This window comes from Phyllostomus discolor, chromosome 8 (genome assembly GCF_004126475.2).
Source record: "Phyllostomus discolor isolate MPI-MPIP mPhyDis1 chromosome 8, mPhyDis1.pri.v3, whole genome shotgun sequence".
NCBI lineage: Eukaryota > Metazoa > Chordata > Mammalia > Chiroptera > Phyllostomidae > Phyllostomus > Phyllostomus discolor.
Window position 1 is genome coordinate 20014595 of NC_040910.2, and position 16217 is coordinate 20030811.

At 40.0% G+C, this 16217-nt stretch overlaps 1 protein-coding gene across 1 annotated transcript in view; it reads left to right on the top strand.

Moving 5' to 3' along the window:
- The window catches only part of MND1 (meiotic nuclear divisions 1), a 50204-nt gene that overhangs the window by 8518 nt on the left and 25469 nt on the right, over positions 1–16217 (top strand). Inside the window, exons 3-4 of the mRNA XM_028521732.2 lie at positions 2800–2857; positions 5967–6115. Coding sequence (XP_028377533.1) covers positions 2800–2857; positions 5967–6115 — 207 coding nt within the window. The remainder of the gene's footprint in view (positions 1–2799; positions 2858–5966; positions 6116–16217) is intronic.

Here is a 16217-nt window from a genome sequence, read left to right on the forward strand (position 1 = left end):
AGTTTGTCTTGGGGAGGTGTGTGGAATGTACACCCGGGTACCAGGCTTGTGTGAATACTGTCTTCTCATCGGTATTTTTCTTTTCAGTTTCTAAATAGTACCTTGGATGAGCAGAAGTTTTAAATTTTTATGAAGTCTAATTTTCATCCTATTGAAGTTGCCTGTTCAAGTTTATTTTGGAAGGAATAGATCCCAGATTTTCATAACAATAATCACAATAATTCTCTTCTAATTACTGAATATGTCTGTCTTAAACATTTCACTTTGTTTATCCAAATCTTTTTCACCACTTCAACCAAAGCTTATTACAAAAAGAAAGGCGTAATCGTAAGGTTAACGCCCTACACGTGTGGATTCCTGTAATTTTTGCTTTGGTGGACATGCGACCCGTGTAGATGAATGATTGATGGGCAGCCGTGAGTTATCTAGTTTTCCTGTTGTTTAAGTGTAGCTCTTCCGTGAAACTCACTGTAAACAAGTCTTGACAGTTGCCTGTTGTGCTTTCAGTTAGAACTGCTGAATATGTAACGTATACTGTATGGTAAGCAAAGTACTGTTAGTGTTTTTTTTTTAGTTTATGCAAAACTCTGTTACTTGCTTTGGGTTGTGGTTCAACTTCATGTTTACAATCCTCAGTGTTCAGGTTTTTGGTGGGGCTAGAACAGAGAATCATGTACTTAAAAATACACGTGATAGGTGTATATGTTACTACACAGAAAACTTTATGGCTTTGAAATTACAGCATTTTTATCTTCCTTATTTTCCATGAACACCTCTAACTCTTAGGGACATTGTTGTCTTATCTCAAATTTGAGATCAGTTTTAGCCATCCTCTAATAAAGGATCGTATTTTCAAGGATATGGCCCAGAAATGGGTTTTAAGATTATTTTTACTTATTTATTTATTGTCATTGTTTTCTTTTTTCTTTTTTTATTGTTGTTCAAGTACAGTTGTCTCCATTTTACCCCCACCACACTCCCCCGCCCCACCCACCCCCATCTCCCACCCTCGATCCTACCCCTCTTTGGCTTTGTCCATGTGCCATTTATACATGTTCCTTGATGACCCTCCCCTTTTTCCCCCCTTGATCCCCCTCCCCTTATTTTTATTGCATTTTTTCCATTACCCCTTAAACCCCTCTCCTCTCCCAGCAGTCGCCACACTGTTGTCCATGTCCATGAGCCCTTATTCCTTTCTGGTTGATCCCTCCACCCCCATCCCCCACCCCATAGCTGTCAGCCTGCTCTCCATCTGTGAGTCTGTCTCTGTTTTGCATGTTAGTTCAGTTTGTTCTTAGACTCCACTTATAAGTGAAGTGATATGGTATTTGTCTTTCTCTGACTTATTTCACTTAGCATAATGTTCACCGGGTCTATCCATACTGTCGCAAAGGGTAAAATTTCCTTTTTTACGGCCCAGTAGAATTCCATCGTGTAAATGTCCCATAGTTGTTTTTTCCACTCATCTACTGATGGACACTTGGGCTGCTTCCATTTCTTGGTGATTGTAAATAATGCTGCAATGAACACAGGGGTGCTTATGTTCTTTCAAATTAGTGTTTTGGATTTCTTTGAATGTATTTCCAGAAGTGAGATCACTAGGTTGAAAGGCAGATCCATTTTTAATTTTTTGAGTTATCTCCATACTGCTTTTCACAGTGTTTGCACCAGTCTGCATTCCCACCAATGGTGCAAAAGGGTTCCCCTTTCTCCCTATCCTCACCAGGACTTGTTTGTTGATTTATTGATGATAGCCATTCTGAAGCTGTGAGGTGATATCTCATTGTGGTTTTAATTTGCATTTCTCTGATGATTCATGATGTTGAGCATCTTTTCGTATTTTTAATAGCCACCTGTGAGTCCTCTTTGGAGAAACGTCTGTTCAGGTCCTTTGCCCAATTTTCAATTGAATTGTTTGTTGGTTTGGGCTTGTTTTTGGTGTTGAGTTTTATAAGTTCTTTACAAATTTTGGATATTAACCCCTTATCAGATGTATTGCTGAGTGTGTCCTCTCATTCCCATTCTGGCACTTAAAATCAATGTCAGAGAAGCTGGATTATCTCTTGTTAACAAATGGTTCATCTTAATTAGTTGTTATACTTCAATGGGAAGGTGTTCTCCAGGGACTTTAAAAATTGTATGTTCAAGCCCTGGCTGGTGTAGCTCAGTGGATTGAGCTCAGGCCTGTGAACCAAAGCATCTCTGGTTTGATTCCCAGTCAGGGCACATGCCTGGGTTGCAGGCCATATCCATAGTATGGGGTGTGCTAGAGGCAACCATACATTGATGTTTCACTCCCTCTCTTTCTCCCTCCCTTCCCCATCTCTCTAAAATAAATAAATAAAATCTTTAAAAGATACGTATTTCTTTAGCCCTGGCTGGTGTGGCTCAGTGGATTGAGCATGGGCTGTGAACCAAAGGGTCACTGGTTCAGTTCCCAGTCAGGACACATGCCTGGTCCCCAGTGGGGGCCACATGAGAGACAACCACACATTGATGTCTCTCTCTCTCTCTTTCTCCTTCCCTTCCCCTCTCTCAAAAAATAAATAAATAAAATCTTTTAAAAAATGGTTAAGATCGTAAATTTAAAAAAAAAAGAATTGTATGTTTATACAAAACCTGTCCATTTTAATTCCTATTGAAGATACTCGTGGTTTCTTCTAGCTCCAAAATGCTTAATTCTATTGCACTTATTCATTTCCAGGCATAGTTTTTTAATACAATGTTTTATGAACATAGTTATGATAAATATATAGTATAAAAGCATGTTTTACATCTCTGAATATTTTTTTAAAACAGAAAGATGTATTTCAATTAAAAGACATGGAGAAGATTGCTCCCAAAGAAAAAGGCATTAGTAAGTATCAAAGGCATTTGGGGACATTAAGGGAAATATCGCCCGTCTTTCCTGCTATGGTCTTTCATTTTACAGAAATATAAATTCTAGAGATGAATGTTTCTAAAAGTCTTTACATGATGTCCTCGGGCTACAGCCATGATTCCTGTGTTTGGAGTATCCGCTGTAGGAAAGTTAAAATGGAATATGCATGCATGCCTGTGGACACACAGGCACGTATGTACGTGCACAAATTCCACATTTATCTGTGTATGGGTATAATGTACTTCAAGAGTAAAAGCTGTTCACATATGTTTTAATATTTGTTAAATGTGACTTTTTGTCTTTACACGGCGTATTAGTTTTCTGTGGTAGCAAATTATCACAAACTTGGTAGCTTCACACAATCGAAATTTACCTTCTCATAGTTCTGGAGACCAGAAGTCAAAAATCCAGGAGTCCACAGGGTGGGCTCCTTCGGGAGGCTCCGAGGCAGAATCAGATCCATGGTCCTCTCCTCGCTCCCGGGGCTGTCTGCAGGGCTGTCTGCCGTGCTGTCTGCAGGGCCTAGTGCACAGAAACATTGTTCTGATCCCTGCCTCCGTCTTCACGTGGCCCTCCCCTCCTTCTTTTCCCCTTTCATCTCTCGTGAGGACACGTGTCATTGGATTTGGGGCCCATCCTAAACCCAGGATGACTTCTCCTTGAGATCCTTAATCATATCTGTACAGATGCCTTTAATGAACAAGGTCACATTCACAGGTTCTGGGGGTTATCCTTGGAGGGGTCACTGTTGAACCCACTACGTATTATACATTTAAAAAAACTTTTCTGATTAGAGAAACTACTTGCTTATTTTAACAGATTTAGAAACTATAAGGGATGTGATGAAAATAAAACTTGTCCGTCATCTTTCTATTCTGAGACCACTGCTGTGAACACTCGAGTGTAGTTAGCTATCTTATTCTTCGGGTCTGTTTGTCTCTGTATGTGTGTGTTTGTCCATTTCACTGAGACGGAACTCTGCTGCACACATGGTTTTGTGCTCATGTGTTTTTGTCACGTGGCTTTTCATCATCCCCATGTACCTGTGTCACTTGCCTTGAAGAATGATGCCCAACAGCGGCATCTCCCCATGTCTGAGTCTGTGAGCACCTACCGTGCCGTGATTTGCTGAGCCCGTTTCCTGTTGTTGGACATCTGGCTCATTCCCAAATCTTTGCTGCTGAAATGAATGGGTGATTAACATGCTATGCATAAATTTTTTCCTAAAAGACTAGTTTTATAGAGCAGTTTCAGGTTCACGGAAAATTTGGGAGGAAAGTACAGAGATTTCTCCTATAATTCCTATCTCCTGCCCCCAGCGTGCATAGCTTCTATTATCAACATCACGCACCAGTGGTACATTTGTCACAGTTACGAACCTGCAGGGACACAGCACAATCCCCAAAAGTCCATGGGTTACACTAGGGTTCACTATCAGTGGTGTACATCCTGTGGGTTTGGACAAACGCATGACCACACAGTCCTTCACATGGTGTAGTACAGAGTGTCCCAACTGCCCGAAAAGTCCTCCGTGCCCTGCCTGTTCATCCCTTCCTCCCCCCCTCAAACTGTTTCCACGTCTCATGACTGCAGAAGGAAATAGAATAGAAAATAGAGACTTGTGTAGTCCTAGGCTTTTTATATGTATTCTCAAATTACACCAGTAAAGGATATACCAAATCAAACTCACATTCATTTCCCAGAACTGTGTTTTCACTTTAGAATTCTTTGACATTTTATTTTAGTTTTTACTTCTTCAATGAGATTAAATGTTTTACGTATTTGGTGTCAATTTTATTTATTTATTAAACCTTTAATTTTCTAATAGATTTTATTATATTTGGTGATCTCTAGGAAAAAATTAAAATGGACATTAAAATATGGATAATTTCTTGGTACGGTTTTATTTAATGGAAAGTAAAAAAAATAGAAAGTAAGAAGTGTTCATGAATTTCATACATTTGTGAAACATTACTTTGTATTTTAATGTGCTACTTTTTTGATTTTTAAACTTACCCCTAACCATAATATCTAGTTTATGTCTTTATTTATTATTTAATTTTTCATAATAGTTTTTAGTTTTCTTTTTTTAAAATTTTATTATTATTATTATTATTATTATTAAAGATTTTTATTTCTTTATTTTTAGGGAGAGAAGGGAGGGAGGGAGGGAGAGAGAGAGAGAGAGAGATCAATGTGCGGTTGCTGGGGGTTATGGCCTGCAACCCAGGAATGTACCCTGGCTGGGAATCGAACCTGGGACACTTTGGTTCCCAGCCCGTGCTCAATCCACTGAGCTACGCCAGCCGGGGCTTTGTTTTTAGTTTTCTTAACAAAAAAGGTAATACATGTTTATTGTTAAAAAATAAGAAAATAAGCAAAAAGAAGGAAATAAAAATTGCTTCTTAATCTGTCATTCAAAGGTAATCACTTCACATTGGTGTATACTGTTTTTTAACTACCTTTTGATATAATACATTCTACATAATTTTGAATGTATGTATAGCATGCCATTAAACATTTTGTAGCATAAACTTAATAATCGCATAGTATCCCATCACAACCAAATATTTTTAAACGTCCAGTTATTGGACTGGTCTCCAGCTTTTTACTATTGAAAACAGTGCTTTGACAAGAACCCTTATGTGTGTCCATCACTATTTTCTTTGGCTGAGTGTATACAAGGGGCACTTCCACATAAAAGGCACTCGTAAACCCACACCTTTAGCTCCGTGCCACCGTGGGTTTTCCGCCCGTGTTGAGAGCACCCATTTCCCTGAGTCCTTTTGTGTGTCTTTCAGTGTTTTTAATTTGGCAGTCAAAACATCCTATCTCACTGCTGTTTTACATTTTTCTAACTATTAACGGGGTTGAACATTCTCCCCGTTCACTGACTGTGCACATTTGTAGGTGTCCATTGCTCCTTAAAGCTCCTTATTTATTAACTCTTTTTAAAAATATTTTATTGTTTATGCTGTTGTACTTGATGAACTTACTAACTCTTGATCTATAATATCTGTTGTATTTCCTGTTAATGGCCTTTTAATCTCATTTATAATAAATGTTTAAAAATTGTCTCTTTCAGCTGCCATGTCAGTGAAAGAAGTTCTTCAAAGCCTAGTGGATGATGGTATGGTGGACTGTGAGCGGATCGGAACGTCCAATTACTATTGGGCCTTTCCGAGCAAAGCTCTCCATGCGAGGAAACGGAAGTTGGAGGTTCTGGAGTCTCAGGTAAGCCACCACAGTTAAAAATAATAGATTTACCTCATAGGAAATTCGTTCCACTTAATCTTTTTATTTAATGGTTTCTGTTAAATTGTTCACATACGTTATTTGACTTAATGCGTAAAGATACCAACATCGCTTTCTCCCAAACAATATAAGGGCCTGAGGCCCTGACCCACATGGCTGAGCTTGTTGGATGTTGTTCTGCAGATGAAAAGGTTGCTGGTTCAATTTCTGCTCAGGGCACAAGCCTGAGTTGTCAGTTCGGTCCCTGGCTGAGGTTTCTCTCACACAGCAATGTTTTTCTTCCTCCCTTCCCCTCACTCTAAAAATAAATAAAATCTTAAAAAAAAAAAAAAAAATATATATATATATATATATATATATATATGTACATCTTAGGATGTCTTAACCTTCGTCTTCCCACATACCATGATATTGTGTTCGAGTATTTTAGTTCCTTTTTAGGTTTGTAGAAGAATTGATGGCAAGGAACAGAGAGTTCCCTGAAACCCACCCCCTCCTCCCTACCAAATACAGTTTCTCTCATTATCCTGTTTTGTGTTAGTTTTTGTGTGGACATATGCTTTCATTCATCTTGGGAATTGCTGAGTCAGATGATAATACGTTTCATCGTTTGAAGGACTTCCAGACTGTTTTCTAAAGCAGCTGCGCTCTTCTGCATTCCCATCAGCAGTGTATGAAGCTTTCACCACTTTCGCACGGAAACTTGTCATTACCTGACTTTCTGATTGGCGGGTGTGAAGTGGTATCTCGTTGCTCTGATCTCCACTTCCCTGATGACTAAGGATGTTGAACATCTTTTCATGTGTTTACTGACCATTTGTGTATCTTTCTTAGAGATCTATCTGTTCAGATCTTTTGCCATGTTTCATCTCTTAAATGTGATGCTGCATTTTTTTCCTGTGAGGACACAACATGTGTATTTATCACTCAGCAATTTTTTAAAATGGTTATGCAATTAAAAACTTCATGCAGGCAATTTACTTTTAGGCCTTACTGTGTCTGTCTGTCTTCATGAGTTTTTGTTCTGGCTTCCTTCCTCTTTGTAAATTCCCTCGTCCTTCATTTCTACTTAGCCATTTCTAAACATCTCTCCTGAGAAACCTTGAACTCCCGTAGCTTAAGGATACATGCCACAGATTTTCTCTTCTTTTAACTTTTCACACGTATATGTGTTCTCTTCTTGGTTAGTTTTTAAAATAACTCTATCGAGGAACTATTGACAAACAAAATCTGCTTGTATTTAAAGTTTATAAACTGATAAGTTTTGACATATGTATATGTTCATGAAACTATCACCCCAGTCAAGATAATGACTTACCTGTCACCCCAGAAAGTTTTTTTATTCCCTTTTTCAGCTTTTCTCTCCCGCCCTTCCCTGCGCTGTTCCCCTGCCCCCACCCCCAGGCAACTACTGGTTTGCTCTTTGTCACTATGCATTAGTTTATCTTTCCTAGAGTGTTCTATAAATGGAATCATACAGTCTGTCCTGTTTTTCCTGGCTTCTTTTACTCAGCATAATTATTTTAAGATGTATCTATGTTGCTTATATATTCATCATTTGTTTTTATTGTTGAGTGGTCCTCCGTTGTATGCATGTACAATAGTTTGTTTACCTGTTGATGGACATTCGGATTTTTTGTTTGTTTTAGTTTGGGGTTATTAGAAATAAAGCTGCTATGAATATTCATATACAAGTCTTTGTATGAATGTTTGTTTTCATTTATAGTTGGAAAATAACCTTGGAATGAAATAGTTGGATCATATGGTAGGCGTATGTTTAACTTTTTAAGAGATTGGCAAACTGTTTTTCATAGTGTTATATGATTTTATATTCCCACTAGCAATGCGTGAGAGTTCCAGTCCCTCCACATCCTGATTAATGCTTGGTACGATACCCATTCTAAAACGTGTATCGTGATATCGCGTGGTTTTACTTCCCATTTCCCTGTTGACTAGTGATCTTGAGCATCCTTGCATGAGTTCATTTGTCACCCATGTACCTTCACGGATGACGTGTCTGTACAGATCTTTCTGTCTCTTAAAAAATTGAGTCGTTTTTATTACTGAGTTTAGACAGTTCTCTGTACTTAATGGATATAAATTCTATCTCAAATAAATGCTTTCCAAATGTTTTTCTCCTAGTCTGTAGTTCATCTTTTTATTTTCTTAACTGTTTTGAAGAGCAGAAGTACTTAATTTTGATGAAGTCTATTTTATCCATTTGTTTCTTTATGGTTGGTGTTTCTGGTGTTATAACTTACTTTCTTCCAGGCAATTATTCATGCCTGAAATTGGGTGTAACAGGTGCTCATTAAGCATTTCTTGGTTGATTTCACATGACCGAGAAACTGTGACTTTGAGGAAAAAGGCCAAATGTACGTTTTTCATTTCCTCGCCTCTGGATTTAGCACAGTCTCGACTAAGCAAGCAGAGGAGCTTGGCAAACATTAATAGGAATAAGCAAGAGATTCTTGCTAGTATGCTAGAATATGAATGTACTTCTAAAAAGTAAGCACAATATGTTTATTTATACTGAATGGTTGAGGAATAGGATGTTCTAATTAGTTACTGTCAATATACTCCTCCCTGCTGGTCTGAGAGTTGGCATCCAATGTGTTCTGTGACGCACCCCTCTCTCCCCACCCTTGTTTGCAAACTGGAGGTCAAAGCTTACCCTCACACACCTGTTCAGAAACCAGAGGTCAAGTCAGGGGCTGACACATAGGTAGTGTGTTTAGTATTGTCCATTTTAAGCACTCCAGAAGTAGATGAGTGAGATTCTGATATGTCATTTGTGAAAGGCTGATAGCTGTTAGCGTTTGTTATCAAGCAAACAAACAAACAAATAGTGCCATTTCACTGATCTAAACCTACTGTATTCTTTCCCCAAACTTGGAGAAGTCACGTCGATGGCATACTCTGCCCCCTCAATCATGGCTCTGAGGATTGCTTACTATTTTAGAGAGGCGATACAGCTTAATAGAAAGAAAGTTAGAAATCAGGCATGGATTTAAGTCAGGTTTCACTTCTTACTAATTGTAGGATCTTGGAAAAATTGCTTTCAAGTCTCAGTTTCACAATTTGTAGAAGAGAGATGATACCAGTTTCAAAGGGCTGTGGTGCAGCTTTAAGTGACGTGTGAAGTGCCTGGTGGAAGTGGGCACTCAGCATGTGGCGGCCACAGGTTCAGTCACATTAGTACGCATCCAGGAGTGTGTGCTGCAAGTTTATGTGTTCAGTCGAAACGGGTCAGGGGCTGCTATGTACAAAACATTTTACCAGATACGAGAAAAAGTAGAATTCAAAATCCACGCTTGGTAAGAAAGAGCTTGTAACCTGCGCTGAAGCTAATACACATGCACACGGAAGAGGTGAAAGTGCTATGTGGCTAACTGCTTGAATGAGTTGTGGAGATAAAAAATGCTGCAAGAGATGGTGGGACTTACATAAAGATGGAAGGCACTCAGTTAATGTTGAATTGAACCAGATTCCAAATTCAAGGTTGCACTGAAGGATCCCTTTATTCAACACATTGCCAAAGTAAAATGTGAATTTCCTTTGAGTTTCTTGTTAATTACTTCCAGATTAGAGAGAGGGAGGACTCTTAATTTCTTTCCCCCATCAATCTCTTCTTTGGTTCTGCCAGTGATTTCAATTATGTGCAGGAATGTATTCGTCTCTTGAGAATAGACATTTTTGTAGTAGATCTGAAAATTAAATCAGGAAACACATTTTTTTCCTCCCTTTTTTTTTTCAGTTGTATGTATTGACCATTATTAAAGACAGTCTAAAAAAAGCCTCATGATTATAATTTAGGTTTCTCTTTAACATTTCTAAGCTAGCAAACAAGCCATTAGTTGTGTGTGGGGAGGATTAACTACTAATACTTCTACCGATACTTACTGTGTGGCTGTTCTCTGCACACACCGTGACAAGTTTTTTGGGTGATATAAAATAATGGAGTATGTATTTCATGTTGAGATGATTTACACTTTATTTGGTAGTGCAAGGTAAATAGCTTATGTAGTTAACTTTTTATGAAAAGACATAGTTAATTTTTTATGAAAACTTAATTAATTGTGTAAAATTCAATTATATGAGATCAATGCCGAAGACTATTTTTGCTACAGGTCCTGATTGTCACACGAATTTAGAGGATGGTAGTATTTTTCTAAATCCCTGTAGTTAAGGGAAACTTCTTAGAAACAATTACTTTGAGCAGAGATCGTAATAGATTTAGGTGGGTGGGAAATTACGAGGGGGCCGAGGAGGCCACTGATGCTTACGTTACAATGACAGCCAGAATGTATTGAGCATGTAGCCGGGCACCGTTCTAAGAGCTCATTTTCGTTACTTCGGACTGCTGTAACGAAATACCACAGGCCGGGCAGCTGACAAAAGGCAGAGACTTATTTCTCACAGTTTTGGGGACTGGTCAGGTAGGAGTCCTCTCTGGGTTACTGATTTCTCAGTTTACAAACCTCACGTGGTGGAAGGGGCTCTGCATCTCTCTGGATACTCTTTCATAAGGGCACTAACCTTATTCACAAGGACTTGACCCTCAGGCTTAAGCACCTCCCAGAGGCCCCTCCTACTAATACCACTACCTCTCTCGGGGTTAGGACTTCAATATAGGAATTTGAGGAGGACACAAACATTCAGATCATAGCAGAGCTTTTACATGTTTTATGTCATTTGATTCTTACAACTGCATGAGGTGGGTACTAACTCCATTTTGCATGTGAAAAGACTGAGGCACCAGAGATTAAACAACTTGCTGGAGGTGATAGCATTAGTGGAGGGTGAAGCAGGATGCAAATCCAGGCATTCTGGCTCCATAGTCCTTGCTCCAGACAACAGATAAACAAAACTTTAAAGCAGATTGCATTCAGTGAATTGTTGGTGACCAGCGTGCAAAGAATGTGCAATTTTTTGGTTGTATAGTAATGGGAGAATTAGAAATTAGATTGAGGGCCTGTTTGGGGATGTTTTAATGGTTGGTTTGATTTTTATCATATACATCAAGGAGGGAAAGTTGAAAATTTCCTTGCCAGATTATTTTTATATTTTTTTCCTGATCTAATTAGAAGCTTAGAAAATAGTGCCATTACATTATAATATTAAGCACAAAAAAATTCTCCCTCACTGTATGTAGTATAGTATTCCTAATATTGCTGAAAATATATGATTTTCTGCAAAGCTGAAATAAATATTTGGGTTGGGTAGAAAAAGTTAAGCTAGATCCTCTAAATAGCTGTTACACAGATGCATTCCTGAAGTCCATTTACATAAATTAATAACTTTAATGGGCAAGAAAAGCTTTATGTGGAGATGAACAAAATGGTAGTATATGTTTAAATCTGTTAGTTCTTCTGACATATATGTAAATATGTTACAGTATTTGGGTGATTGTAGAAATAGCTGTTTGGCTCAACAGAAAGTATAAACTATCAGATCCTTTTCTCATGTCATTGTTCTAATTTTGTTGTGAATTTTTGTGTGACTTAAAATTTAATTCTAGTGTGGAACTCCCAGACAAAATGGCATTGCTCCCTGTCCTGAAGAGTGTATGGAACTTGTTAAAGGTCAAGAAATGATTTTTTTTCTTGACAACCATTTAAGAGTCTTGGCTGAAACTTGCTAATTATTTCAGTGTGATAATGACGTTCAGTTACTGTGTGTGTGTGCCTGTGTGTGGTTTTTCTGAACATTTTTCATACGGATAAACAAGACAGGGTGTGTTAGGATAAATAACTCTTCCCATCATCCTCTGATTTTCTCCCTTTCTTTGCCCCTTTCAAGTAGCTTTTAACAATGAAGGAACAGTCTTAACTTCAAGGGAATGACTCAGAGCAGTGTCGCTGCTGTTGTGTTTGACGTGCTGCTGAAGTCACTGCCAGTCTGGGAAATAACTGACCACTGCTGATTAGAAATGCCCTTTTTTAAGCCTTTCACAAAAGCACTAGACTTTTCCCAAAAGGAACAGCATTTCAGTATGCTTTTGCTTTTGTGTTCTTGTCCCTGCCCTTGCTGCCCTTGCTTCCACACTCCGTTCTGACTGGCCCACTCCTTTCCTTTGCTGAATTAGCTCCCTGAACCGACTCCGGTCTGCCACACCCTGCTGCTTGTTAGTTTGCACAGCCCCGTCTCTGAGTCCTCAGTAGCCAGTAGCACAGTCCTTGGCATATGGCAGATACTTGAGAAGTGAATGAGAATGAAAGGAGACAAGGCAATGATAACCATCTACTAATAACCATCCACTGATTCAGAGAATTTCATTAGTGCTGCAAACTAGTGTGTAGCAGTTTTTAACTGATTTTTTATTTTAAGGGTCAAAATGATAGAAATCATACTCTTTCGTTTTCCTGCTCTGCTAAGATCGCCCATAGTTCTTCATCCAAGTTCTGGTTTCAAACCCATTTATTACCAGTGGAAGGTGGGGAAGGGGCAGATTTTCTAGGAGTTGGTTTACATTTGGACATCGACATTAAGCTGGATTTCAGATATAGTGTATTGGTTTTGGAAGACACTAATAGATTCTTAGGATAATTAAACAAATGTTTTTACCGGTGTTTAGAAATGAGTATAGAGAATTTTCTATTGCTAAAATTAAATGAATAAAGAATAGGTTTGCTGTTGGACTGTGTGGATGGACAACTTGAAATGCTTTTGGAAAAAAATAGGCGTTACCTCTACTGAAATTCTTTGAGGTCAGTAATTGTGTAGGGAATGCCTGCCCTGGTAGGCACTGTGACCGATGAGAGGGACATAAGAGTAAATTAGTAGTTCCTGTCCTCCAGGGCCTCACAGTCTGGTGAGACACATGTGCCAACGAATCATTGCAGTATGTGCGATGTGTGCAGGGGAGGGGTGCAAAGGGGGTGCCCCTGCTGAGGAAAGGCTTAACAGTTAAGGAAGGAGACAGTTAAGTTGGTTCTGGAGACATGTATGGGAGATGATAAGGTAGTTAGGGTGCAGGGCGTTCTGGGTGCAGAGGCCAGCATGGTAAGGCAGTATCGTGTAATGGTTTAAGAGTGGACTCTAGACCCAGATTGCAAACTCAAATCCAACTTCCTCCACTTACTAGAAGCTTCTTATACTTCTGTTTTCTCATCCACCAAATGTTGCTAATTTTTTACTTCCTAAGGTAGTTAGGATAATTAAATGTTTTATGCAACTGCTTACTTACAACAATGACTAGTACGTAATACGTGCCTTAGCTTGTGTTATCATATGCAAAGATCTCCATCATGGTGTGAGTGGGACGCCGTGGCGTGTGAGAGAGCCTTGAGTTGTGTTCGTGCCACTCCACTGTGCGTGCGGGATGTGCGAACTGTAACTAGACCAGGAGGCAGGTGCTGGTAATGAAGGGCCCTGTGTATCTGGGCTGAAGACTTTTGAGTAGGGGAGTGAGATCACGAGAGCCTTATTTTAGAAAGACGGCGTGGAGGAGTGTGCACTGTGAAAGCGTCCAGCTCGGAGATGAGGAAGTCTTACACGAAGGCTCTGGACCTCGGGTTGGGGGTAATGGACAGGCCGGGGGAGTTTAGGAGGTAGAGTCTGCAGCCATTAGTAGTGTACACTCTGGGTCTGTAAAGTTCAGATTTTAAAGTAAGCAGGCGGATTTTTATCTAAACACGGATTTCCCGTTTGTTGCCTGTCTTCGGGTGTGGATGGGGAACACATGCCGTCTGTCTGTCTGTCTTCTCTGAACGTCGGGGTCAGGTAGCATAGGTTATGACAGTAATTAAAATTCATGCTTCATTATTTCTATATATAGAAAGGCTGGATTTTAAAAAATCTAGATTACTGTAGTCGTTACCAGCTAATGAAAATCATCTTTACTGTTGTATGTTGTGGACTGGAAGGAAGAGAAAAGCTGACCCGGAGATAACCTCCTAGACCAAGTACGCCGCCATCGGGCAGAAACCGGGCGGTGCCGACCTGATTTACGCGTTCACTCATCAGCGTTTATTAGGTCTCTGCGTGTCTCGGGCACCGCATTCTGTGCTGGCAGTGAACGTGATCAAGATATGCCTGCCTCAGAGGATGTCTGCCGTGCAAGCAAGGCGCTCTACAAAAGAAATAAAGCACAAGGAAGTACTAAGCTCTGCTGAGAAGGGGGTGATAAAAAGTTTCCCAGAAGAAAAGGTTTTTGAAGTGGGGATATATAGATATATACATGTATCACTGGTTAGTGGACAGGTTGGGGTCTGTTAGAGGAGCAAGAAGATCCACCCAGGCCAGCGTGTTAAAACACAAAGATATAAAATGAATGGCATTCAGAAAGCTGTGAACAATTTGGCGTGACTAGTGTGTGGGGTTACAGGAGGGGTAACAGCAGGTCATTAGGCTGGCCAGTGGCAGGAGCAGGATTACGGAGAGCCTTAAAGCCAGGCCGAGGAGTCTGGACTTCATTATTCAGGGCTGGGAAACCATCCAGTGGGCGGGCACTGAAGATAACTGCCGCAGCAGATGGGAGGCGGTGAGGACGCCAGTTCAGAATTCTGGACCGGAGATGTCTAAGCCAAGAAAGATTGTGGCAGTGGGGATGGAAGAAGGGGAGAGACGTGAGAGGTATCAGTATGTAGTAGCATCAACAGAGGTTTGAGACCAACTGGACGTGGAAAAAAGGGAGAGGAAAAAATATATAACTGCCAGGTGGTTTGGGTGACTAAGTGCATAGTGGTCTCAGAGTCTAGAAGACACAGAGGAGCAGGTTTGGGCGATGAGCTGAATTTCGAACACCCTGAATATGAGTCGCCTATCTCTCTACATTTCTGTAGAGATGCTCAGTAGGGAGCCGAGTGGATGGAGGTGGATCTCGGTGCACAGGCATAGGCAGGAGACAAAAACGGGGAAATCGAAGGGACGGAAGTGGCAGTGGGAGCCGTGGGAGTAGATGAGACTTCCCAGGAAGAGTGTGCGGAGCGAGAAGGGAAAGGGACTGAGCACAGAACGCTGGAGATCAGCCCAGGATCCGTAGTATGACAAGGGAGGTGGCCTGGATTTGAGTCACTTTTCTCTGTTTCGGTAATCTTAACAGAAAACATATATTACCTTAACATGGGGCTGCACAGGCTAGTGAAATCTCACGGATGGTCGTTCTTCTAAATGGTAGTTCTTCAAAAACGAGATTCTCATGGAAAGAAGACACTAACCCTTCTTTGTAATTAGGAAGACTGGAGTGTTGTTTGCCTAGATTTATATCAACTAAGTATGTTAGGACTAGTTATTTCACATCAATTCTCAGAAGTGCTAATCGGTGTCATCTGGACCATGTGTTGTGCATCTTACCTGACCCACTCTCGTGAGCTGAGAGGCTGGTGCTGCATGGAACACACTTTGGGAAATGCGGCCCGACCTGATGGGTGTGTTTCAGCAGAGAGGGCTGTTCCCTGCCTTAGGGCTGATGTCCGTTCCGTGTTGCTGCCTGCAGTAGTCTTCCCAGTTGGCAAACCACATTCCAACGTGTTCAAAGCTGTACTGATCAAATATTCCTGTGCAGAGTCTCTCCAAGGGCCCAACCCATAGTCCTTTCCCCTTAACAGCTCCCTCATTCCAAGGCACTTAAGTGCAGCGGTCAGCTTTCTGTTAGGGTGTATGTATAGTGTCTACTTTAGGGATTTTCCATCTGTTCTCTATCCATTTAGCATACTTTAGATTTGTATCTCTAACATGACATTAGCAAGTGAGAACTTCTCGAGCCACAAAAACTATGTATTGTACTATTTTTAAATATTTACATTGGCATTTTTCTCTAATAAATGTAAAATGCATTCACTGTAGAAAAGGAATAAAGGAAAAAAGGTAAATTCCTTGCAATCCTATCATTTAAAACTAATTACTGTTGGTATTTTCATATATAGTCTTTCATCTTGTATGCATGAATCAGGATATTTTCAGCCACAAATAACAGAAAAGTAGATCCATATTGACTTAAATAATAGGGTTTTTTTTCTACCTTACATAAGAAATTTAGAGAAGTGGGCTCTTTCAGGACTGGTTAATCTTGCCACACATCGATGTCAGGTCTGGACTGGCTCTTCTGACATTTTTGGCTTTCTGTTTTGGGTGCAGG